An 18,321-nucleotide genomic window follows, 5' to 3' on the forward strand; every position below is an offset into this window, starting at 1 on the left:
TTTAAATGTTTACAATTCGTTGCAGGCTAGGTTTAGTGATTTCGACGTCTGTTGGGGCTGTTAATAGTTTTCTTTGCTCCATAGGAACTTGCTAACAGGATTAAGTATTTTCGATTCAACTGTAACTCTTTGTCGGTATTTATAGAAATGAAACCTATGGAGCCCACACGCGTGCCAGAGGCGATCTGGATTTGTCTTTGTTTAATTTTCGATATTGTTTTAAACATTTTTTAGTTAATTAACTCTTAAACGTCTCCGTAACTGAGCAAACACGAGCACTAACGGTGGGAGGCGGTAAAACATTCTTTGGTTCATCGGAAAGGTGATATTTTTATGCGCTTTGAGGCGAGAAGAGAGCACGAAGCGCGAGTTTATTTTTCTTCCCCCCCCCCCCTCCCCCGATTTAAAAAATCAAGTTCATCATTGCTGAAGTAAAATGCAAAACAGTCTATTTGCACAAGGCATGCCTAGTTTTATTTTGCCTAAACTATTCTGCAAACATATGGGAAAGAAGAATTTCCCAAGGTCTAATTTGAAAAGGGTCGCAAAAGGATGACCAACAGATCATCAGGCAAGTAAGAGAGACTTCCTTAACATTTAATTTTGTTCGATTTTCGAAATTGTTTCACGCGCGTAACCTCTCAATAGACCCTAATTAATCATCTATGATATCCAAAATTCGGCCAGGTCTTGTATGATCTCAGGATATTGGAGAAAACAGCCATTTTGCGGAAAAATTAAAGACGCTACCCTCGTCGCTGCGTCTCATGCATCGACGAAACACTGAGCCACAACACGGGGAGAAAAGAAAACTTTCTTCTCTCGTGGCTTGCCGCTTGTTGTCGCCGCTTCGCGACTCAATTTAGTTTGAGGCAACAGAAGGAAGAAAACCTTCGAGACCAGAGCACGACACGCATCTCTGGTTCTTCCTAATGTGTAAAATTTAATACGCTATTCCTCAAACATGAGGAACAGAAGAATTCCTCAGGGTCTAATTTGAGGAGGGTCGTAGTGGGTCGCCAAACAATTGTTGAATCATCCCAGTCTAAATATAAATCAGCGAAACACTTCCTTGAAATTTGTTTGTTTTCCGATCATGTTTCAGGATCAATATAATCTCTCAATGGACTCTTAATTGATCACCAGTGATATCTAAAGATGTCGAAAAAGCTTAGTCAAGCTAGCCTGGTCCGCGAACATATGGAAATGAGAATTCCTCAGACTCTAATTTGAAAAGAGTCGTTGCAGGGGTCGCCCGAAATAGTTGGATCATGCATAAGAGGCTATTGCCTACTATAATCGGTAGTGTTTCAATATAATCTCTCTGAATGGACGCTAGTTGATCATCAGTGGATCAAAGTCGCGTCTAAAATTAGTCCAGATCTCGTATGATCTCAGGAATGGTGAACAAATTGGATAAATCATCTTCCGGTTTCCACCCTACAGTTAACGGATATATTGAAAACATACATATACATGTATCAATAACTTAAGTTCTACTTGCCTTCCCAAAATGGCATTTTAAATAGTTTTTTATTTTTAGGAATGGTTCTTTAGATTTCCTGCGATAGCAGCGCACAGGGTCACCAAGGTAGAGTGGCCTGTGAACGCCTGTTCTCGTTTATTTCATTTTTTGTTTTGTTTTTATTTATTCAGTTTTCGATTTTGTAGGTCACTATTGTTTTATACGTTTTCGTTTTTTACTTTATTGCTTTTGTTTTGCACTTCTTTGTCAATTTTTGTCGGTCATTTTCTATATTTTTCGCTTTTTATTAACCTGTTTTTCTTTTTACTTTTCACTTTGTCGTTTTTGTAATACTATCTACCTGAATTTTTAAAAATGGGCTCGCTCTAGCTGAAGGCATGCTTTTTTGAGCACAGGTCGCTATACAAACACATTGGAATTCAAATGCGATCGAATATTAAACAACTGAATATTCCTTCGAGGGAACTGATATTGTTGTTTAATTTTCGATCGATCAATTTTGAACGCCCTTACAAACTCTTTTATTACGCTTTGGTGACCTGTGGTTTGAGGGTGCGATTCAAGTGGTTTTCGTCTTTCAAAAACCTTCTACAAAGTTGCCAATATAAAAGAAAAGGTTGTTTGTAGTCTTTTTTTCCCTCTTCTTTCTCCCGCATTATTCTAAACCTTCTCAGAGCCACAAAATCCGTGTTTCGGTGTCGTTTCACTAAAAGTTCTCGAAGTGTCATTGGCGACCTTTTCAAAGGATCGAAACCTTCAATTATCGGAAGTAGCTTGCCAAAGTCTGGCCCGCGGACTAATTTTAATTTGTAGAGAAAGACTGGACTATTTTATGTAAATGTATGCTCAAAACTAAGGGAAAATAACGAAATGACCTCAATAAAAAACATAACTGTCATTCTTTATTGATTCGCGATATTGTTTTATCCGCAAAATAAACATCTTTTTGACAGACGACTTTCGCAAATTCCTCTCCGTTCCTCCCTTTAATTAATTTAATGTTAGACGCTTACTGAGTGCAGTCTCTTTTCGGCTTCTCAAAATAGATTTCATATAAAATTTCACACCTAAAATATTTCTGCAGTTATTTAGAGGCTCAAGAACTTTATGTCCACTTGTCAGTATAATATAATAAACGTATAATATAATATTCATACGGCCAAATCCACTCATGGGCCATGGCGCCCTACAACAAAAAGATATAAAGCAAAAGCTACCACACGCTACCTGAAAAAAAAATATAATAATAATAATAATAATAATAATAATAATAATAATAATAATAATAATAATAATAATAATAATAATTAATAATAACTCAAGAAGATTTAAATGCCTCAAAAAGTTCTTTGTTTACTGAGTCTGCCCTGTAATGCTTACTTCTCAGACATGCCTACGGTATGCTTCTTCGCCAGGGAAAAGCAGGACGTATTGACGAACGAGAGAACACATCCCGCCCTGCCAGGAAATATTCTCACACGGGGGCACAGCAGCATTTCTGAAGTAACTTTAATTTCGTTTGGCTACGTTTTCAGACAGACAAATTCAGGATGAGATAACGTATATCAAAACGAAGTAAGCTAAACTCGTGGAAACTGATATCGGTTTTAAAGGTTGCAAAGTTATGCTCATGATAATATTCCGTCTTGTTATGTCTTATTAAAATTAATCACCCACAGACAATTTTCCTATAAACAATATCCTGCAGTAGCTAGATCTTAGTTTTTTGCTCTCAGCGAAAAGCCTTATTGAAAATATTTATTCTGGTTTGGCAGGCACCTTAGTTTGATTTCACCACGTTCTAGACAATTGACTGTCCAATCGCACTGTGTGGTAGGGTCAAGGACCCAGCCACGCCCCCATAGGTCAATATACCTTCGTACGCCCCGTTTCCGCCCTAAAATAACTGTGAAGGCTGCACGTAAAAATGTTGTAAAACGCGGAGAATGTTTCATACGGCGAGATTCGCTTCCGATCAGGGCACAGCCAACATGGTTGAATGTGGGAAGACATAGTTATTTCCTTTTCAGCCTCTGCAAACTTACCAGCGAGCACATCTAGTTTGGAGGCTTTTATCAAACTTAATCAAAATCAAACAATTAGAGACGGGATTTTAAGCAAGCCCTTTGGGCTCAACTTTCTAGCGTTTGATTTATAGTTTTTCTTTTCTTTTTCTTATCTTATTTTCACATGCAAGGTCACGGTGCACCGCACTGTATTTGTGGGCCGTAGCTGTTTATCAATTTTTATACTTTGCACAAGTTATCTACATTATTGGCGCGATGGGCAACCTTTGCCAATTACCAGTGTATATGTTGATTCCTTTTAGATGCAAAGGCATGCTCGAAAGCTCCGCGAGGTGTAGTAAATTTTGCCAAAAATCCATTCTCAATGGAAATTTGTTTCCCAGCCGCAGTGGTCAATTACACTCCAAGGTTTCAGATTTTTTCACTTGGATATAGTATTTACTTTGTATGGAAGTATATAGGAACATAGGAATAAAATAACAAATAAATGGAGAAAAGAAAGAATTTAATGGCTTTGGTAGAAGTGTACGCTGGTCAGAGGAGCTTAGCTTTCGAGCTAACCACCGCTATATCATAAATGACAATCTAATAATAGTGTGTGCTTAGTGCCATGGGAGCTATGGACGATCATATGGAACTGTCATTTTTATATTAAACTATACATAGTTATATTACCCTTGAGAGTTAAGCAGAATTCTTTTATATTGTTTTTTGAACTGGAAGTAGCTAAGTATTTTTATATTAGTAGGAGTCTCTTCCCAAGGCCTCAGTTTTCCTTTCGAGTGCCGAATAGTTGTAGGATGGCTAATGGGGAATTGGTTGAACAGTCAGAAAAATGCATTCTCATTGTATCAAGCGTTAGGCTTCAATTACCATCTGATATTGTTCGCGCGAATGCAGATATCTGGCACTGTTTTGGGGGTGGAAGCCGCCATAGAAAAATAACGCTCTTCCCCCTATCCTGGCAACTTGGAATGCTTTCAATAAGCCGGGAACTGGTCATAACAAGTTTGTTCAAAGACAACCCAGTTTGTCTGGGGTAGAAGGGTTATCAAAGACACCACTTTTCTTAATACCACCAACAAAATTTTATTGGCTTTAAAATTTTTGAGTTGACAGAAATATTCCGGCAGCTAGCAAGAGTCATGCAGTATTGCTACAAAAACAAGAAAAGTGAGGTTTGAATCTGATTGTCATTTTTACTGCTGGATAGAGGGGTGGCTATGCAATAAAGACACCATCTTTTGAGGTTGAGGAAGGGGGGGGGGGGGGGGGGGGAGTGCAGGAAGAGACCACCATCTATTTTGTGGTTTGGTGGGTCCCGTTTGAGTACAATAGTTTTGACCACTTCCTTAACATGATATAAGCTCGCGCGCTTTCGACTTCCCAGAAAGTGAATTGCAAACAGTCTACTCTCGTTGCTACACCGCTCATTCAGCAAATCTTTGCCACAACAAATAAATCCACCACCCTCACATTGTAGCTATGAAGCTTGACCTAACCCACCGTTTGGATGCTTTAGCCGGTGAACCATCTGTAGTCTCGAGACGACCCCCCCACCCACCCCTTTCTGCGGCAAGCTCACTGAAGGGCGTATCCAACTGGTGTGCGTCTTGATCCATGGACAGGAGCAAGTTTTCTTTTTTGGGGTGGGGAGGGGGGCGTGAAAGGGGTGGTCAGAGGACCAAACGTTTAGCAAATTTTGACAAATTTTCATATAGGTAAGTGAGCTAGTCTCGGGGCCTTTCCACTTAGCGAAAATTTTCGGTTCATCCGGATGGAATGCAAATGAAACGCACGGATCAAACGTAAATTTCCCGGAACAAACGGACACCTTTCGAAAGAAAAAAGAAATTGCCTAGTGCAACAACAGCGCTTTAATTATTTTGATCAACCAATGAGATTGCAAGTTTGGAACGAATGGAAAAAAGGGAGAGTTTCAGGAATCCCCAACCGAAAATTTTGGCCGAACTAAATGGAAACTGCCCGAGTTCTTTTACTCCAGGCGTTGGTTGTTGTACTCAGTATCCAGTGGGTAATAATTCCCTCTATCCAGTAAATCAATAATTATTCAACCGATAAAATATATCACAACTAACATATTTTGTCTGCTGGATAGTGGTTTATCCACTGGATAAAGTTATCCGCTCTCTGAACAACTGGGTCAGGTCGCTCTTCTGGCTTAACCCTCCAGACCCTTAATGGATTTATCTATTTTCAGAAAAGAGAAACTAAATTGCCACTGCAAGTAGTTATCGAAAGAAGTCCTAATTTATTAGTCAATCGTTTTAACCACATTCGTCCAGTTTCGGTTTCTTGGCTTGGGTTGGTGTTCCTGTGTCTTGTGCAGTGTCTGGTTGAACTGTGATCCCACACAAAAGATAGCCCCCCGTACCATTCATGGCGATCTCCGGGTGAGTTCTGGCCGGCAACACCTGTGAAGAGAAACAGACTGACGTTTATTTTCACGGGCTTTAAAAATCTCGAGAGTCCGGAAAAACCGGCCGGTATTGCTGGTAATTTTTTGCTACACATCTCGTAAGCGGATACTTAAGCCGCTGTTACACGTTGAAACTTTTAGCCGAAGCTTGTGTGCAACGGCGAACGAGACCAGTTTTACGAAGTGGTGTTACACGGTGAAACTCTTGTTTTATCACCACTGCGACCGTTAACGTTGCGAGCCGTTGCAGAAGTAGATTCAAGCGGTTCTACTTGTTGTGAAACTTGCCTCGCAACGGAAGTTCGAAAAACTTTCACGAAACCGACCATGTTACACGGTGCAACGCCCGCTGAAACTTGTTTCGTAGCGCCGTTGCACACAAGTTTCAGCTAAGTTTCAACGTGTAACGGTGGCTTTAGTCATGTTCTTAGCTACATACAAACACTACATTTTTAACCTCCCATGAGCGGACACTTCTCTTAAGCAGACACTTTTTCCGGTCCCGAGCGTGCCCGTTTACGGGAGGTTCGACTGTAAAAATTAAGAAAGGAAAATTCTAATCTTCGGCGAAAACACTTGAAACACTCACATGAACTCTGATTTACGGGTAAATCTGAGAAATACTTACCGCGGGGAAATTCCATTCTTAAGGCTGACATACTGTACGATTACGAATGAAAGCCCCTCCTAAAATACCTCCACTCCAAAATCCCAAGGGGGAAACACCCCTCCGGTAATACGTCATCCGCATCCTAGTTCCCAGGACTTTTCTCCCAATTTACACGGGAAAAGCCTGGGAAAGAGATTGAAGTCCTCCGGAATACCTGATGAAGACTGGTATTGGTCAGTCGAAATATCGTACACTCAAGCCTTTTCACGTTGCAGTAGTCCTTTTGACCTTCATTTCTATGAATTTCAGTCCATGAACTGTTAGGGAAAAAGGTTGGGTAGATGCTGGAGAAATGCTTAAAATTTTAATAAATTCCAGACGTTTCGGGATTAGCCCTTCATCAGTGGAAATCGAGTGTGATTGTGGGTTTTCAAGGAAAATCGCACTTGAATACCACTGATGAAGGGCTAAGCCCGAAACGTCTGGAATTTCTTTGCATCTTTGGCACTTCTCGACCGTCTACTCAACGTTTACAGCTTTTATGAGTACCACGCAGCTGACGAATATTTTCGTTGTACCGTTTATACTGTTAGGGATAGTTGTTTTAAGGCTGTCAACTCAACAATCCACGCTGTAGACCTTTATCACTCGGCGGCCATGTTGAGTCTCGGGGGAATAAAAAGCTTTGTTTTCGCACGGCAGCCTCGGCCAGACGCGAATTCAGTGCGAGGCTTGACGTGCAAAAACAAAGCTTTTTATTCCCCCGAGACTCAACATGGCCGCCGTGTGATAAAGGTCTATTTTAATTTTAATTAAAAGGTCTTTTCGTTGTCAAGCCCTATTGCTAATATTAGGAATTCTACGGTACTATTCAGCATTGTAAATCAGAGCGGAAAACCTTTTGATCTGTTCCCATTATAAAGTTCAAGGACTACGAAGAAAAAGTAATACTGTACCTGATAATGTCGCCACCACGTTTCAGTCAAAAGGATGTTAACAGCTGTTCCCTTCTCTCTTAGATTCACGTAGCATTCCATTAGAGGCTGAAGAAAGAACGGAAACAGTATGTGATGATGATAATGATGACGACGACGATGATGATGATAATGATGATGACGATGACGACAAAGATGATGATGGAAGTGCTTATATAGCCTCCATATCGCATAAGTTTTATGGCGTTTTACAAGCAATTATGGCGATGAGGCTGCCCGATGAGGTTATTCAATATCCTCTTTCAACCCACCTAGAATCCCTGCTTAGTCGTTATGCGCAACGCAAGCATAAGCCCAAGGATTATTGTCCTTGTGCTTAACCCTTTCAGCCCCAACAGCGATCAGCGTTTAAATCCTCCTTACAATACCTAACAGATTTGCTCATTAAATATGCACCTTATAGAAAACTCCGCTCCGCCAATAAAAATCTTTTAGTCGTGCCTAGGTACAAGCTTAAAACCTTTGGACAGCGAACTTTTTCCTGCAGTAATTTCCCCAATATTTATATTTCTTTTCTTCATATGATCATTTCTTTTCTTTTCTTTCTTTTTTTCAATGTTTGTATGGCTCACTGACAAACTGTATATGGATTTCTATAAACTTTAATTAATTCTTGTAAATTAGTCTTCTCACTACCCGCCAAGATTAGCTCTAGCTACTTGCAGGTTAGTGTTGTCTTTGAATTTTATGTCAAACATTTTTGAATAAACTTGCACTTGAACTTGAACAATGCTCTGGAATAATTTGTCTGATTGTATTAGAACTTAACGGTCTTTAAGTACTTTTGAAACTAGTGTTAAAACCCCTTTTATGTGAACGTTGTTTCTACATTCAATACATTGTAATTTGATTTGGTAATTTTTTATATTAATTAACTTATTTTATCCTTTTATAGTTAGAGTTTAGTTAAGCAGTTAGATAAAGCGCTAATGATTTTTCTAAGTAGAATCAGCGCAATATAAATAAAGATTGTTATTATTTTCAGTATCCCTGGATGAACAAACATTCAGGTCACGAGAATACAGGAAAGAGGTACAAAAGACGAAACAACTTGATTTGTATATAAATTCACTCCACTGGTACTATAAAAATGCCTGGAATACAGTGAGGAGAATATACCTGTTGATGTTGGTTGTGCTTGGTTCGAATCAGTTTGTTGGGTGAGAGAAACAATCGCTCTTGTACTTGCGCTTAAGTCATCTCGCTAGAGAAAACCCGGCTTAAAGCATCTAAAAATTTTATGCGAGCTTAATATTAAAGTAGAAAAGAAGAATTCGGAAGGACATAAGCGAAATTTTTGAAGGAAGAAAATTTACTTGAGTGCAACGGGGTGTTTTTTTTTCGTTGAGAAAAATACTGTGTTTGATGATGGCAAAGTTTTTTTCCCCCGAAATACAAGAGCTGATGCCGAATGGGATTAAGAACTGTCTTGAAGCCGACTGCAAATGATTAAAGTAATGGAAGATTAGAGCATGTCTAAAATTACACGGAAGGCTTTACGGGGTAAATTATGATCATCTGGGTGAGTGTATAGCCTCCCACGCAGTCGTTTTTAGGGGACTCGAGTCCCCTAAAAACGACTGCGTGGGAGGCTAGGTGAGTGTAGCACACTGACGAAGGCTCGAACAGCACTCGAATCTCTTTATGGTGTTCAAATTACCTTATCGACTGACTCTGACTCTCAATCTTTTCTTTAGGAACTCCCCCCCCCCCCCCCCCTTAGTCCTGGGGACTGTTTGAGGTGACATTGACTGACGTTTCGACAAGCTGAGCGAAAATCCTGGATTCAAACCGTTTACAGTGAATTTTGGTTCAATTGAAAAAAAAAAATCGTAAAATAAACACGAATTAAACCAACACGTTTTTTTAAAATTCGTATTAATTTGGCGTTTAATGATCCTGCGACTGGTGGGGTAAACGGATTAGAGATTAAACCAACAATGATAAACGAGAATTAACAACAGTTTTAGTTTTCAGGGTGGTCTAAGCGAAGGTCGCTAACTTTAAGCGTTTGAATGAAGTCACTGAGAGGGCCGCGGACCGTAGAAATTGGTATTCTCTGTAATTTTCAAGTTCTATCATTAAAATACATCCCACCTTAACTTTAGTTTTGCAAACTCAATCTCGTTTTTCGACATGAGTGATGCTACTGGGACGAAAAAGCTTCCATAGAAGTTAATCCTCTTAGACAATTAGGAGACATACCCTTAGCTCCTAAACATTGACGGCCGGTACGAACGTGGCACGAAATTGCATTTGAGGAGGATGGGCATTTTAGATTGTTGGTATCTCTGTTACCTCAACATTAACAAGTCGTGCTTGCTGTCTCAGCTAATTTCCGTTTCGTTTTCTTCAGCAAGAGAAGTCAATTACCATTTAGACTACCAGCAAAGCCCTATTTCTCTTAGAGGTAGTAAAGCAAGCGAAACACGCAAGCGCGCGCGAACATTGCCTCCCGCGCGCGTTCGCGTGTCTAGCGCGCTTTACTACAACACGCAGTCTAATTACCATTGGTCACAAAATTCTAAATGGGAAACGCTCCGGTGTTTTTGCAAAGTCTTAAACAATATTTATGGGATTTTTTGGACAGTAAAAGTATGTGACAGGAGTCCTTACAAAGAAAAGAAGAAGCTTACCTCTTTGTACTGGCAGTAAACCACAAACGGCCGTGAGGGAGCGAGTCGAGGGAGGAGCGACATCACTATAGGACTGGGCTGGAAGCGGCTCACCACCACCAAGCTAAAACAACAACATAGGCATGTAATGCGTGCAGAGAGGATGAGTCACGTGTAGAGACAATAATCGATGACAAAAGTCCCAGAAGAGTTGGGTGCACAGGGGGCAAAAAAATGATTAGAAAGATTTAGAACAACGTTTACGGCAATTGAAGGAAACATAAACGCGAATCTCACGTTTGCCGTTTGCCGAAAACGTAATTCTCTATTATTAAATCTCTATTATTCGGTTCGTCACCTCAGAGCGGTTTTCAATTGAGTGCCATCAAACCAAAACCACAGTAATTTTTGTGGCCAATCACAACAGACGTAAACAGCACAATGAACCAATCAGAACTCGAAGCAAATACATGTAACCGGTGAAAAGCGCGGGAAAACGCTTGGGAGCGAGGCACGATTGGTTTTGGTTTTGTTTCTCATTGGTTGAGAAATTGGCGTGAGTTTGCCAACCAATCACGCAGCGTAGTAAAGCAAAACCAAAGCGCGGGAAAAAAGCGTCCTAACAATTCCCAATTGGTTTTAGTTTTGTTTCTCATTGGTTGAGAAAGTGACCAGAGTTTTGTTAACCAATCATGAAGCGTAGTAAAGCGAAACCAAAGCAAACGCAACACTCAAATGAAAACCGTTCTAACAAAATAATATTTTACAACAAATCAACTCGTTCTCTCCTTCATTTACGCACAGGACCGAACCAAATGAAACTGAAGTTTAAAGCACACAGCCATCTGAGACCAACTGAAGGCTTTGTTGAATTTCGATCCTAATCTCGCACAGCTACTTGATCAAGGAAAGTTTAGGGTATAATCATAAACCTCACCTGTCCAAATTTCCGTTTTCCAACTCTTCTCGTGCCGTAGACTCTTCGTTTTGTCTCCGCATTCTCCGTGCCAACTTTTCCTGTTAAAAACACAAACATTGATCATGAATGAAGCAGAGATATTCAGTTTTAAACAATGCAGCCTTGTTCAAATGCACCCAATGACTTTGGCCATACTTAAACAGGTACCCACACTGTAAAAGGGATAGCTCCTCCCACTTTTGTTACACAGTCACCGCTTCAACGTCACATTAGGGATGGGGGACGAAGTGAGCAAATAGGAAGTAAACATTGCGGAATCGGTATTTCAAGAAATAAAGCCAAACATGTCTTGAAAAAGTAACCTAAGCGCTGTATTTATTGTAATTGAGCCGCAAAAGCAAATTAGCAAATCTCAAGCTTTATTCACGAGGTAAATACGCATGCGAATTCCAAATTTATTCTGTCAATTTTCTATTGTATCTTGACGCACGGACTCTGCCATGTTCACAGCTCAGTGTCTACAATGAAATGACTTGCGGCTTGGCAAGACGAAGGTTCCTTCTATAGTGCGGGTCCGTGTTTAAGGGTTAATGCCCCTCTGTGACAGGTATAACCACACTGTACCTCCTCAGTCATAGTGTTTCCGGCGCCTTCTTCCTCTTCAGAGCTATTGCCGCCTTCTGAAGTTTCACTGGGTAAAGCACTGACTTGTTCTGTTCCATCACTGGTCTCAGCGGCCGCTGATGGCTTCTTTGCATCAACTGAAAATTCATAATTCGTATCTGTTAGTTTAGCCTTATGGTGCTGCTGGTATTTTAGGCACAAAGTCAGAGAAATTCTCAATTTCACTTTGCAGAAGCCCCATCTTGCGTCTTGCTTTCTGGGTCACAGGAGCTGATTCTTAGTTTTGCATGCCCACGATACCATTGCCTAATGTACAGTACCGCCCAAAAGTAAGTTAATCACCCTCTCGCCAGATGCGATTCATGTCTCGAGAGATGCAATTCTTGTCTTGAGAGACGAGTCTTAAACAACCGTCAGTATGAAAGCTTCACCTACTTGCAAAAATAGAATGTGAATCTTAAAAGTGACAAAAATCCATTTCGCGTTTCGATTTCTAAGACAACATAAATTTTGCTTTAACCGATGATTCAACCCAGAATCAACCTCGCTTTTAGCTTCTATTATAAAGCAGGCATTCAATGTCACTGATCACCCAAATAAGATACTCTACCTGTATTTCTGCCAAGCGTTGTCACTTTGTCCATTGGAAACCCACTCAGGCATTCCACGAACTCTTTAGGGAAATTGAAATACTCAACAGCCTGTCTGAAAATAAATTGAAAGTTATTATTATTAAGAGTATACTGTTCACAATCCCCCTATTTTTCCGTGGGATTCTCGAGACCGGTACGCTTCGATGGAGTTGCCGCCATCGTGGTTTGTAAAAGCGAGTGTGATCTGGGGAGAGTGTCTAAACTACCGAGGGGAGCTGGAGTAGGGGCTTATTTGAGTTGCCGCCTCCCCACTCCTGCCCCCCTCGGTAGTTTAGACACTCTCCCCAGATCGTGCTCGCGCAAGATGGCAGCAGCTCCATCAAAGTGTACTAGTTTCGAGAATCCCACGGAAAAATAGGGGGACTGTGAACAGTCTGTATTAAGAGGTACTACATAAGTAAATCCCGTCTAAAAAAGTATTGGAGAATAGCTGTATGTTCATTTTTATTTAGAACTTATGAAATACAAATTTGTCTTCATACTCTACCTTCCAGGGAAATCGCCTGAGTAGATCTGAATAAGACGTCCATGACCTAAATAGAAAAGAATGTTTACAAAAGAATAACTGTTACAATTATTGCTGTAATTAGCAAATGAGTATCATGTGAACGCAAATGGAGAAGTACATTATTTTAAACAAAACACTTACAGCATTACCAATAACTTGTGACCTACCACTTTCAAAAGAGTCGGACAAAATTGTGGTTTGCTGGACGTCAATCAAAGAAACGCAATTGAAATTATTGTGAGCCCTTTCGTATACCTTCTATACAAAATGGTACCCATTTCACATGCCTGTCTGTTTGCAATATTTTCAAGGCCAAATACCTAAATAACAGCTTTCCCTAACCTTTTCAGTCTATACTTCAACTAGTGAAATCCCTTCCCTTTTATATACCACCAGTTCAAAAAAGGTGCCCCTTTTGCATGAAGCATCCACATATAGTCCATTAAAAGTAACCCATATTGTATGGTTCAAGAAAAAATCCATACCCACCCCAAGGAAGGTCATTGGAAATTCCAAGGGGGTGAGAAAGGGGGGGGGGGGGGGGGATCCCAGAAGACCAAATGTTTAAAAGAAACTATGAAGCTAAACTGGAATTTCAAGAGGGGTAGGGCAGGGCATCCAATCCAAAAAAACCTTCTGTGGGGGGGAAGGGAGTGGATGTTTTTTGGAAGCACACAATAATGGTTGGTACTATCTGCAGCTATTTTTACCCCTGTATCAGGGTACCTTTTAAGGAAATGACTAAATATCACTAACCTCCCATTCTTTCCAACAGAGCGCCAACCACCATTCCTTGACAATTTTCCACCACCATCATTCGGCAGTGTGCTCTGATATTTGACATGGTCAAAATCTGAGACAGTGTATCAAGTCTAAGTTCACTTGGAACAAAATAAACAGTAATTTGGTGAGAAGAGGGTTTTTACTATTTTCAACATCAAAAAAATGAAGAACAAACTGGTTAAAAGTATTGAAAAATTGCCTTCACTACATGTATATTAAGTGGAAAGTTGGCCTGATGGGGATTCAATGCAAAACCTCTCCATGTATATTCTCAGCCTTTCAATTAGGAGTGCTTAAGGAAAGCCAATTCAGGACCATAGCTTTCAACCAAGTGCCTATCAGTTTTATTTTTTTAGCTTACCATATTTTTGTTGCTCCCCTAGCATAGTACATCTGAGCAATAAGACTGGTAGTCGGCCTCAAAATTGAAAATCTTACAACGTGTCTGAAAGAAATAAATTTAATAATTTTACACTCAGGCATGATAAATATTCAAAGTGACTTGATAAAAGCAAACTCCTCACCTAGCCTCAAGGGACTTGAACTTGAACTTGAACATTAATATTCTTGTTATCTGTTGAACATTATATTTTGACCTGATGATGGTGTCATAGGGACACCAAACGTTGTCTTAAATATGATTCTACCCGTAATCATCATCATCAAATTTTACACTCAATTGAAAAAACGTTATCCCAAGCAAAGTGTGAATCATAAACTATGCAACCTGATGGAAATGTGGAGTAACCTAATTAGCGGTCGGGTACGTGAGAAATATGTAAATTTTAAGCCCTAAAAACCACACCTGCTTTCATTTCAACAAGATGAATGCAAATAAGCTCATACAATAGGTACAAATGCTTCCCAAAAAGTTGTTGGGCCTTATCATTCATGGCCATGGCTTATACCTTTTCAGTCTGACAACATTTTTTCTTATCCACTCAAAAGTGGTTCTAACTTTTGAGTGTATGAATGAAACACTAGAAAGTAACCATTCAAATGAAATCCTTTCTGTTTTTGAACTATTACAGGGCAGCCCCTGAAAGGAAAGTCCAAAATGACTGTAACACCTTTTTCACCCAACAAAGAATCTTTTAACACCAAAATACTAATAGTTTATGCTTTTGTATGTTACTAGTTGAATACATCCAGTTCTCAGAAACTGGGATGAAAAATGTCATTGTTAAGGACATCCTCATTTCCTTGATATTATTATTTTCAAACTGTGTGTAAAATTAAGAAAATTACATGTACAAGTAAATTTGCATTAATTTGGTACTATCAGTCAGTTACCAGCTGAAGGTATTCAGAAACTTATTTTAATCATTTGATCATTTATTAATTTGCACATTGAATCAAACAAAGAAGAACAAAAATAATCTTGAAGTTCTTACTTTTTCATTTTCTTTTTCTTATACTTTGCTTGAGAAAACTGTGTTCTATCTTTAAATGTTGCACTGTTCTCAGCAAGATGCTCAACAATATCCTGGAAAAGAAACCATACAGGAGTTGAAAAATCTGCCCCACAACAACTTCGCAAGTATGAAAGCCATTAGACTTGCCCAAAGTCGTCTTTTTATGCACACCGAAAAGGGAGACAACCAAGTGATGAAGTCGCCAGACTGGACTCCCACAAAAACGGACTTTGAAGAAGTCTAGAAAGCTATGAAAATGAGACTCTGAGGTTATATAGTACATCCAAAGATGTTTCTTTTAAGGTCCGCAACGGGAAGTGATGATGTCATATGACAAGGTGACACTAATGTTATTATGTCATGATTGCCAAATGACAGCCATCTTGGATTTAAGGAAAGAAACAAAAATGAAAAGCGCTAAAACTGAATGAAAAGTAATCAAAACTATAATAAAGGAACACTTATATGAGCTTAAAACATAAAACTCAAAGTAAGAAAAGTAATTTTCTCCATTTTTACTGTAAGGGATTTTCCATTTTCTGGAAAAAATGCCTGTCAAAAAACTGTTTGCCATGGTAATATCGATAATTATTCAATGAACACTAACTGAATGCATCAAACTTTTTCCCAGTTAAATTTCAAAAAACATCTTGAAATTTCAAGACATTTGCATAAATATTAATTCAAAATAAGTTAATATTCAGGTTCAAAATTGATATGGGCAGAATCCCTCCTTCCGTTTTAGTTAGGGTTAAAGATGCAATAAAAGTCAAGCCAGGCTTTACCTTCCCACTGACTCCTTGTGCTTTTAAATTCATAATTTCATCTCTTGACACCTTCTGGGAAGTGCCATCACTTTGAAGAAACTGATTATTTTTATTATCATCTGCAAGAAATGGAGTAAAAATTAAACTACACACACAGTTTATTACTGATCAACAAACACTTGCATTTCCAAATTCCAATTCCTCATTGTGGTAGCGTGTTTGAACATGGTGGAGAGTATTGGATAACTGAGGAGTTTCTGGTTGGTTGTCTCTGTTTTTTCTGCACCTCTCGCTCCCACCCCCCCCCCCCGCCCCGCCCCCCCCCCCCCATTTTCTTCCTCTTTCACTTCTAACACAGTATGATGGGTGCTTGACTTGACTTGACTATGCATGGGGGCCCATGGCTGGGTTGCAGGGATTACCACCCATTGCAACCTGTTACTGTCTAGGGGCTAGCTTGGCCCCTGGACTTCCCAGGTACCCATCCTCCACTCAGCTTGATGCAATTGTCAATGGCTGGAATATAATAAATTTCAAGTAACAAAAAGAATATTCATCAACAATGAACATTGCCATAACTGAGAGGGAGCTTTACCTACCGTTATCATGCTTTGCTGTAAGAAGTTCATCCACGTCTTCTTTTGGATCTAATCTGCATAGTTTACCACCTTTCACTTCAAATATTGATCCCAAAGGACAGCCAATAGCATTATCCAGAGAAAAATGCAATTTTTCAAATGCCTCCTTCCTAAATCATAGCAATGATAAGATAATAGTTGGCTTGAAGATGACACAGTCAAGTAAAATTTAATGAAGGAGGCGGCGTGGCCCAGTGGTTAGGGCATCAGACTTGAAATCGGGAGGTCCCGGGTTCAAGTCCCGCCTTGGCCGCGCTTGTAAATAGCCAGCTGGTTTGCCTCCTGCCAGTTGGGATTTTTAACATATTTTGTTCGATTTGATTGTCATTTGTTTCCCGTTATTTCTGAGTGGAAAGCCTGTAAACTAGCTTTGGGTAGCTAAGTGCATTTCCACTATAAACAAAGCATTATCATTATTATATTATATTATATTAAGGAAATGCACTGCTTACAACAATCCAAGCCTGTAGAACATGATGTACTTAACATGATGTGAGCTAGGCTCGGGACAAGTTATTGCTGAGGGGGGGGGGGGGGGGTATAGACAAATGGGAGGCTCATGGACCCTTTGGCTTTATTTTTCAAAGGCACCACCAAGACATCAAACCCTTGGTTTTTTTCTTCTTCAAAGGATGGCGACAGGAGGAGGGGGGGGGGGGGTGCGGAGAAAAATAGAACGTCCCTTACGTACATGACGTTTGTTGTTGTTGAAGTATCAAATCCACATCCTACGATCGATGAGCAACTACAGAACAGAGGGGCAATTCTACAACAGCGTTCCTGAAGTATTCTTGTGCGTTTGTAAAAGTGGCTCTGTATTTATTAGCCGAGAGCTAGAGCTTTGAAAAGTTCCATGTACGCACATGTGTTTTTAAAAAGGATTTTCTGTCCCTTGTCTCACCTGCCCTTCCGAATGGCTACTGCTTTTGTGACATTCTCCTTCTTTAAAATGACATATTCGCCCTCCTTGATCATTTTTGCGGAGAGGAAAATTGTGATCTTTTTCAATAACGAAAGTCTCGATCTTCAAACAACTTGAGCAGTAAATATGCATATTCCGACAGCCATCTTGGAAATCGACTACACGTCATTTACGTTTCAATGTAGCGTCCCTCAAAATAGTTACTGCTGAATAAGCTGATTTGCGGGCGCTTTGAACTTCGCTTTTCGCGAACGAACAAAATGGCGTTGGCGAGTTTTCCTTTGAGAAAACTCTCATACTGTAGCGTTGTTCTTCCGTAGTCGACCGTAATATAGCCCGTCAATTAACGTAGCTATTTCAGGATGGGATCACAAACGTTAGAGATACTGCGACAAGGTGTTTGGGCTTCACTGACGGGAGGTTGGTTCTTCGATCCGCACCAAGAAATCTTCACCAACACTTTTCACTTTTACTTGTGGATTCTTCTGCTTTGCTTGCCGTTTTCCCTATATCTGGTTAGTTTTTTTAATCATTTAATCTTTTTTGTACATTGATTAGTGAAAGTCAGGAAATGAAAGGAATGAAGGGTACTTGTAAAATAAGGCTTTGTATTGTCGTTGTGGCACGCTGTTTGTAGTTAGTCGTTATTCGAGGTTATTTGCGAAAATTGTCGCGGGTCGATGAGTTACCTTCCCTCAAAGTCCTCATAGATGAATTGAAAGTGAAACTCAGCCTCTCTCTTGCTCATAAGCCGAAATATGGACCAAGGATATATATGAATTCAATTGAGACACATGATCTTAGCTTGAAAAGGGGTTTGTTGCTACATGTACAAAACATGAATTCATTTTTTGATGGCTGGTTTGCTGTAAACTGATGGTATGGTGTAGGCAATAAGTCTCTAAAGAAACTGTGGTAG

General features: G+C 39.8%; 2 protein-coding genes across 3 annotated transcripts in view; one reads left to right on the forward strand and one right to left on the reverse strand.

Moving 5' to 3' along the window:
* Window positions 1-5,762: 5,762 nt before the first annotated feature.
* On the reverse strand, window positions 5,763-17,561 carry LOC146467286 (tRNA (adenine(58)-N(1))-methyltransferase non-catalytic subunit TRM6-like). Its single transcript, XM_085126136.1, has 13 exons — window positions 17,382-17,561; window positions 16,442-16,590; window positions 15,861-15,961; window positions 15,055-15,146; window positions 14,022-14,105; window positions 13,634-13,758; window positions 12,857-12,902; window positions 12,327-12,421; window positions 11,717-11,853; window positions 11,111-11,190; window positions 10,195-10,297; window positions 7,520-7,606; window positions 5,763-5,948 (listed from the first exon to the last, which is right to left on the reverse strand). Exons 1-13 carry the CDS (start codon window positions 17,453-17,455, stop codon window positions 5,802-5,804), a joined length of 1,320 nt encoding a protein of 439 aa, XP_084982262.1. The 5' UTR covers window positions 17,456-17,561; the 3' UTR covers window positions 5,763-5,801.
* Window positions 17,562-17,607: 46 nt separating this feature from the next.
* The window catches only part of LOC146467287 (pecanex-like protein 1), a 36,821-nt gene continuing 36,107 nt past the window's right edge, over window positions 17,608-18,321 (forward strand). For both annotated transcript variants that reach the window (XM_085126186.1, XM_085126187.1), the window contains exon 1: window positions 17,608-17,917. In XM_085126186.1, the coding sequence (XP_084982312.1) occupies window positions 17,765-17,917 (153 nt within the window). In that variant the 5' untranslated portion in view covers window positions 17,608-17,764. The remainder of the gene's footprint in view (window positions 17,918-18,321) is intronic.

Source organism: Pavona decussata, unplaced genomic scaffold, assembly GCF_977016875.1.
Source record: "Pavona decussata unplaced genomic scaffold, jaPavDecu1.1 SCAFFOLD_137, whole genome shotgun sequence".
Taxonomy (NCBI): domain Eukaryota; kingdom Metazoa; phylum Cnidaria; class Anthozoa; order Scleractinia; family Agariciidae; genus Pavona; species Pavona decussata.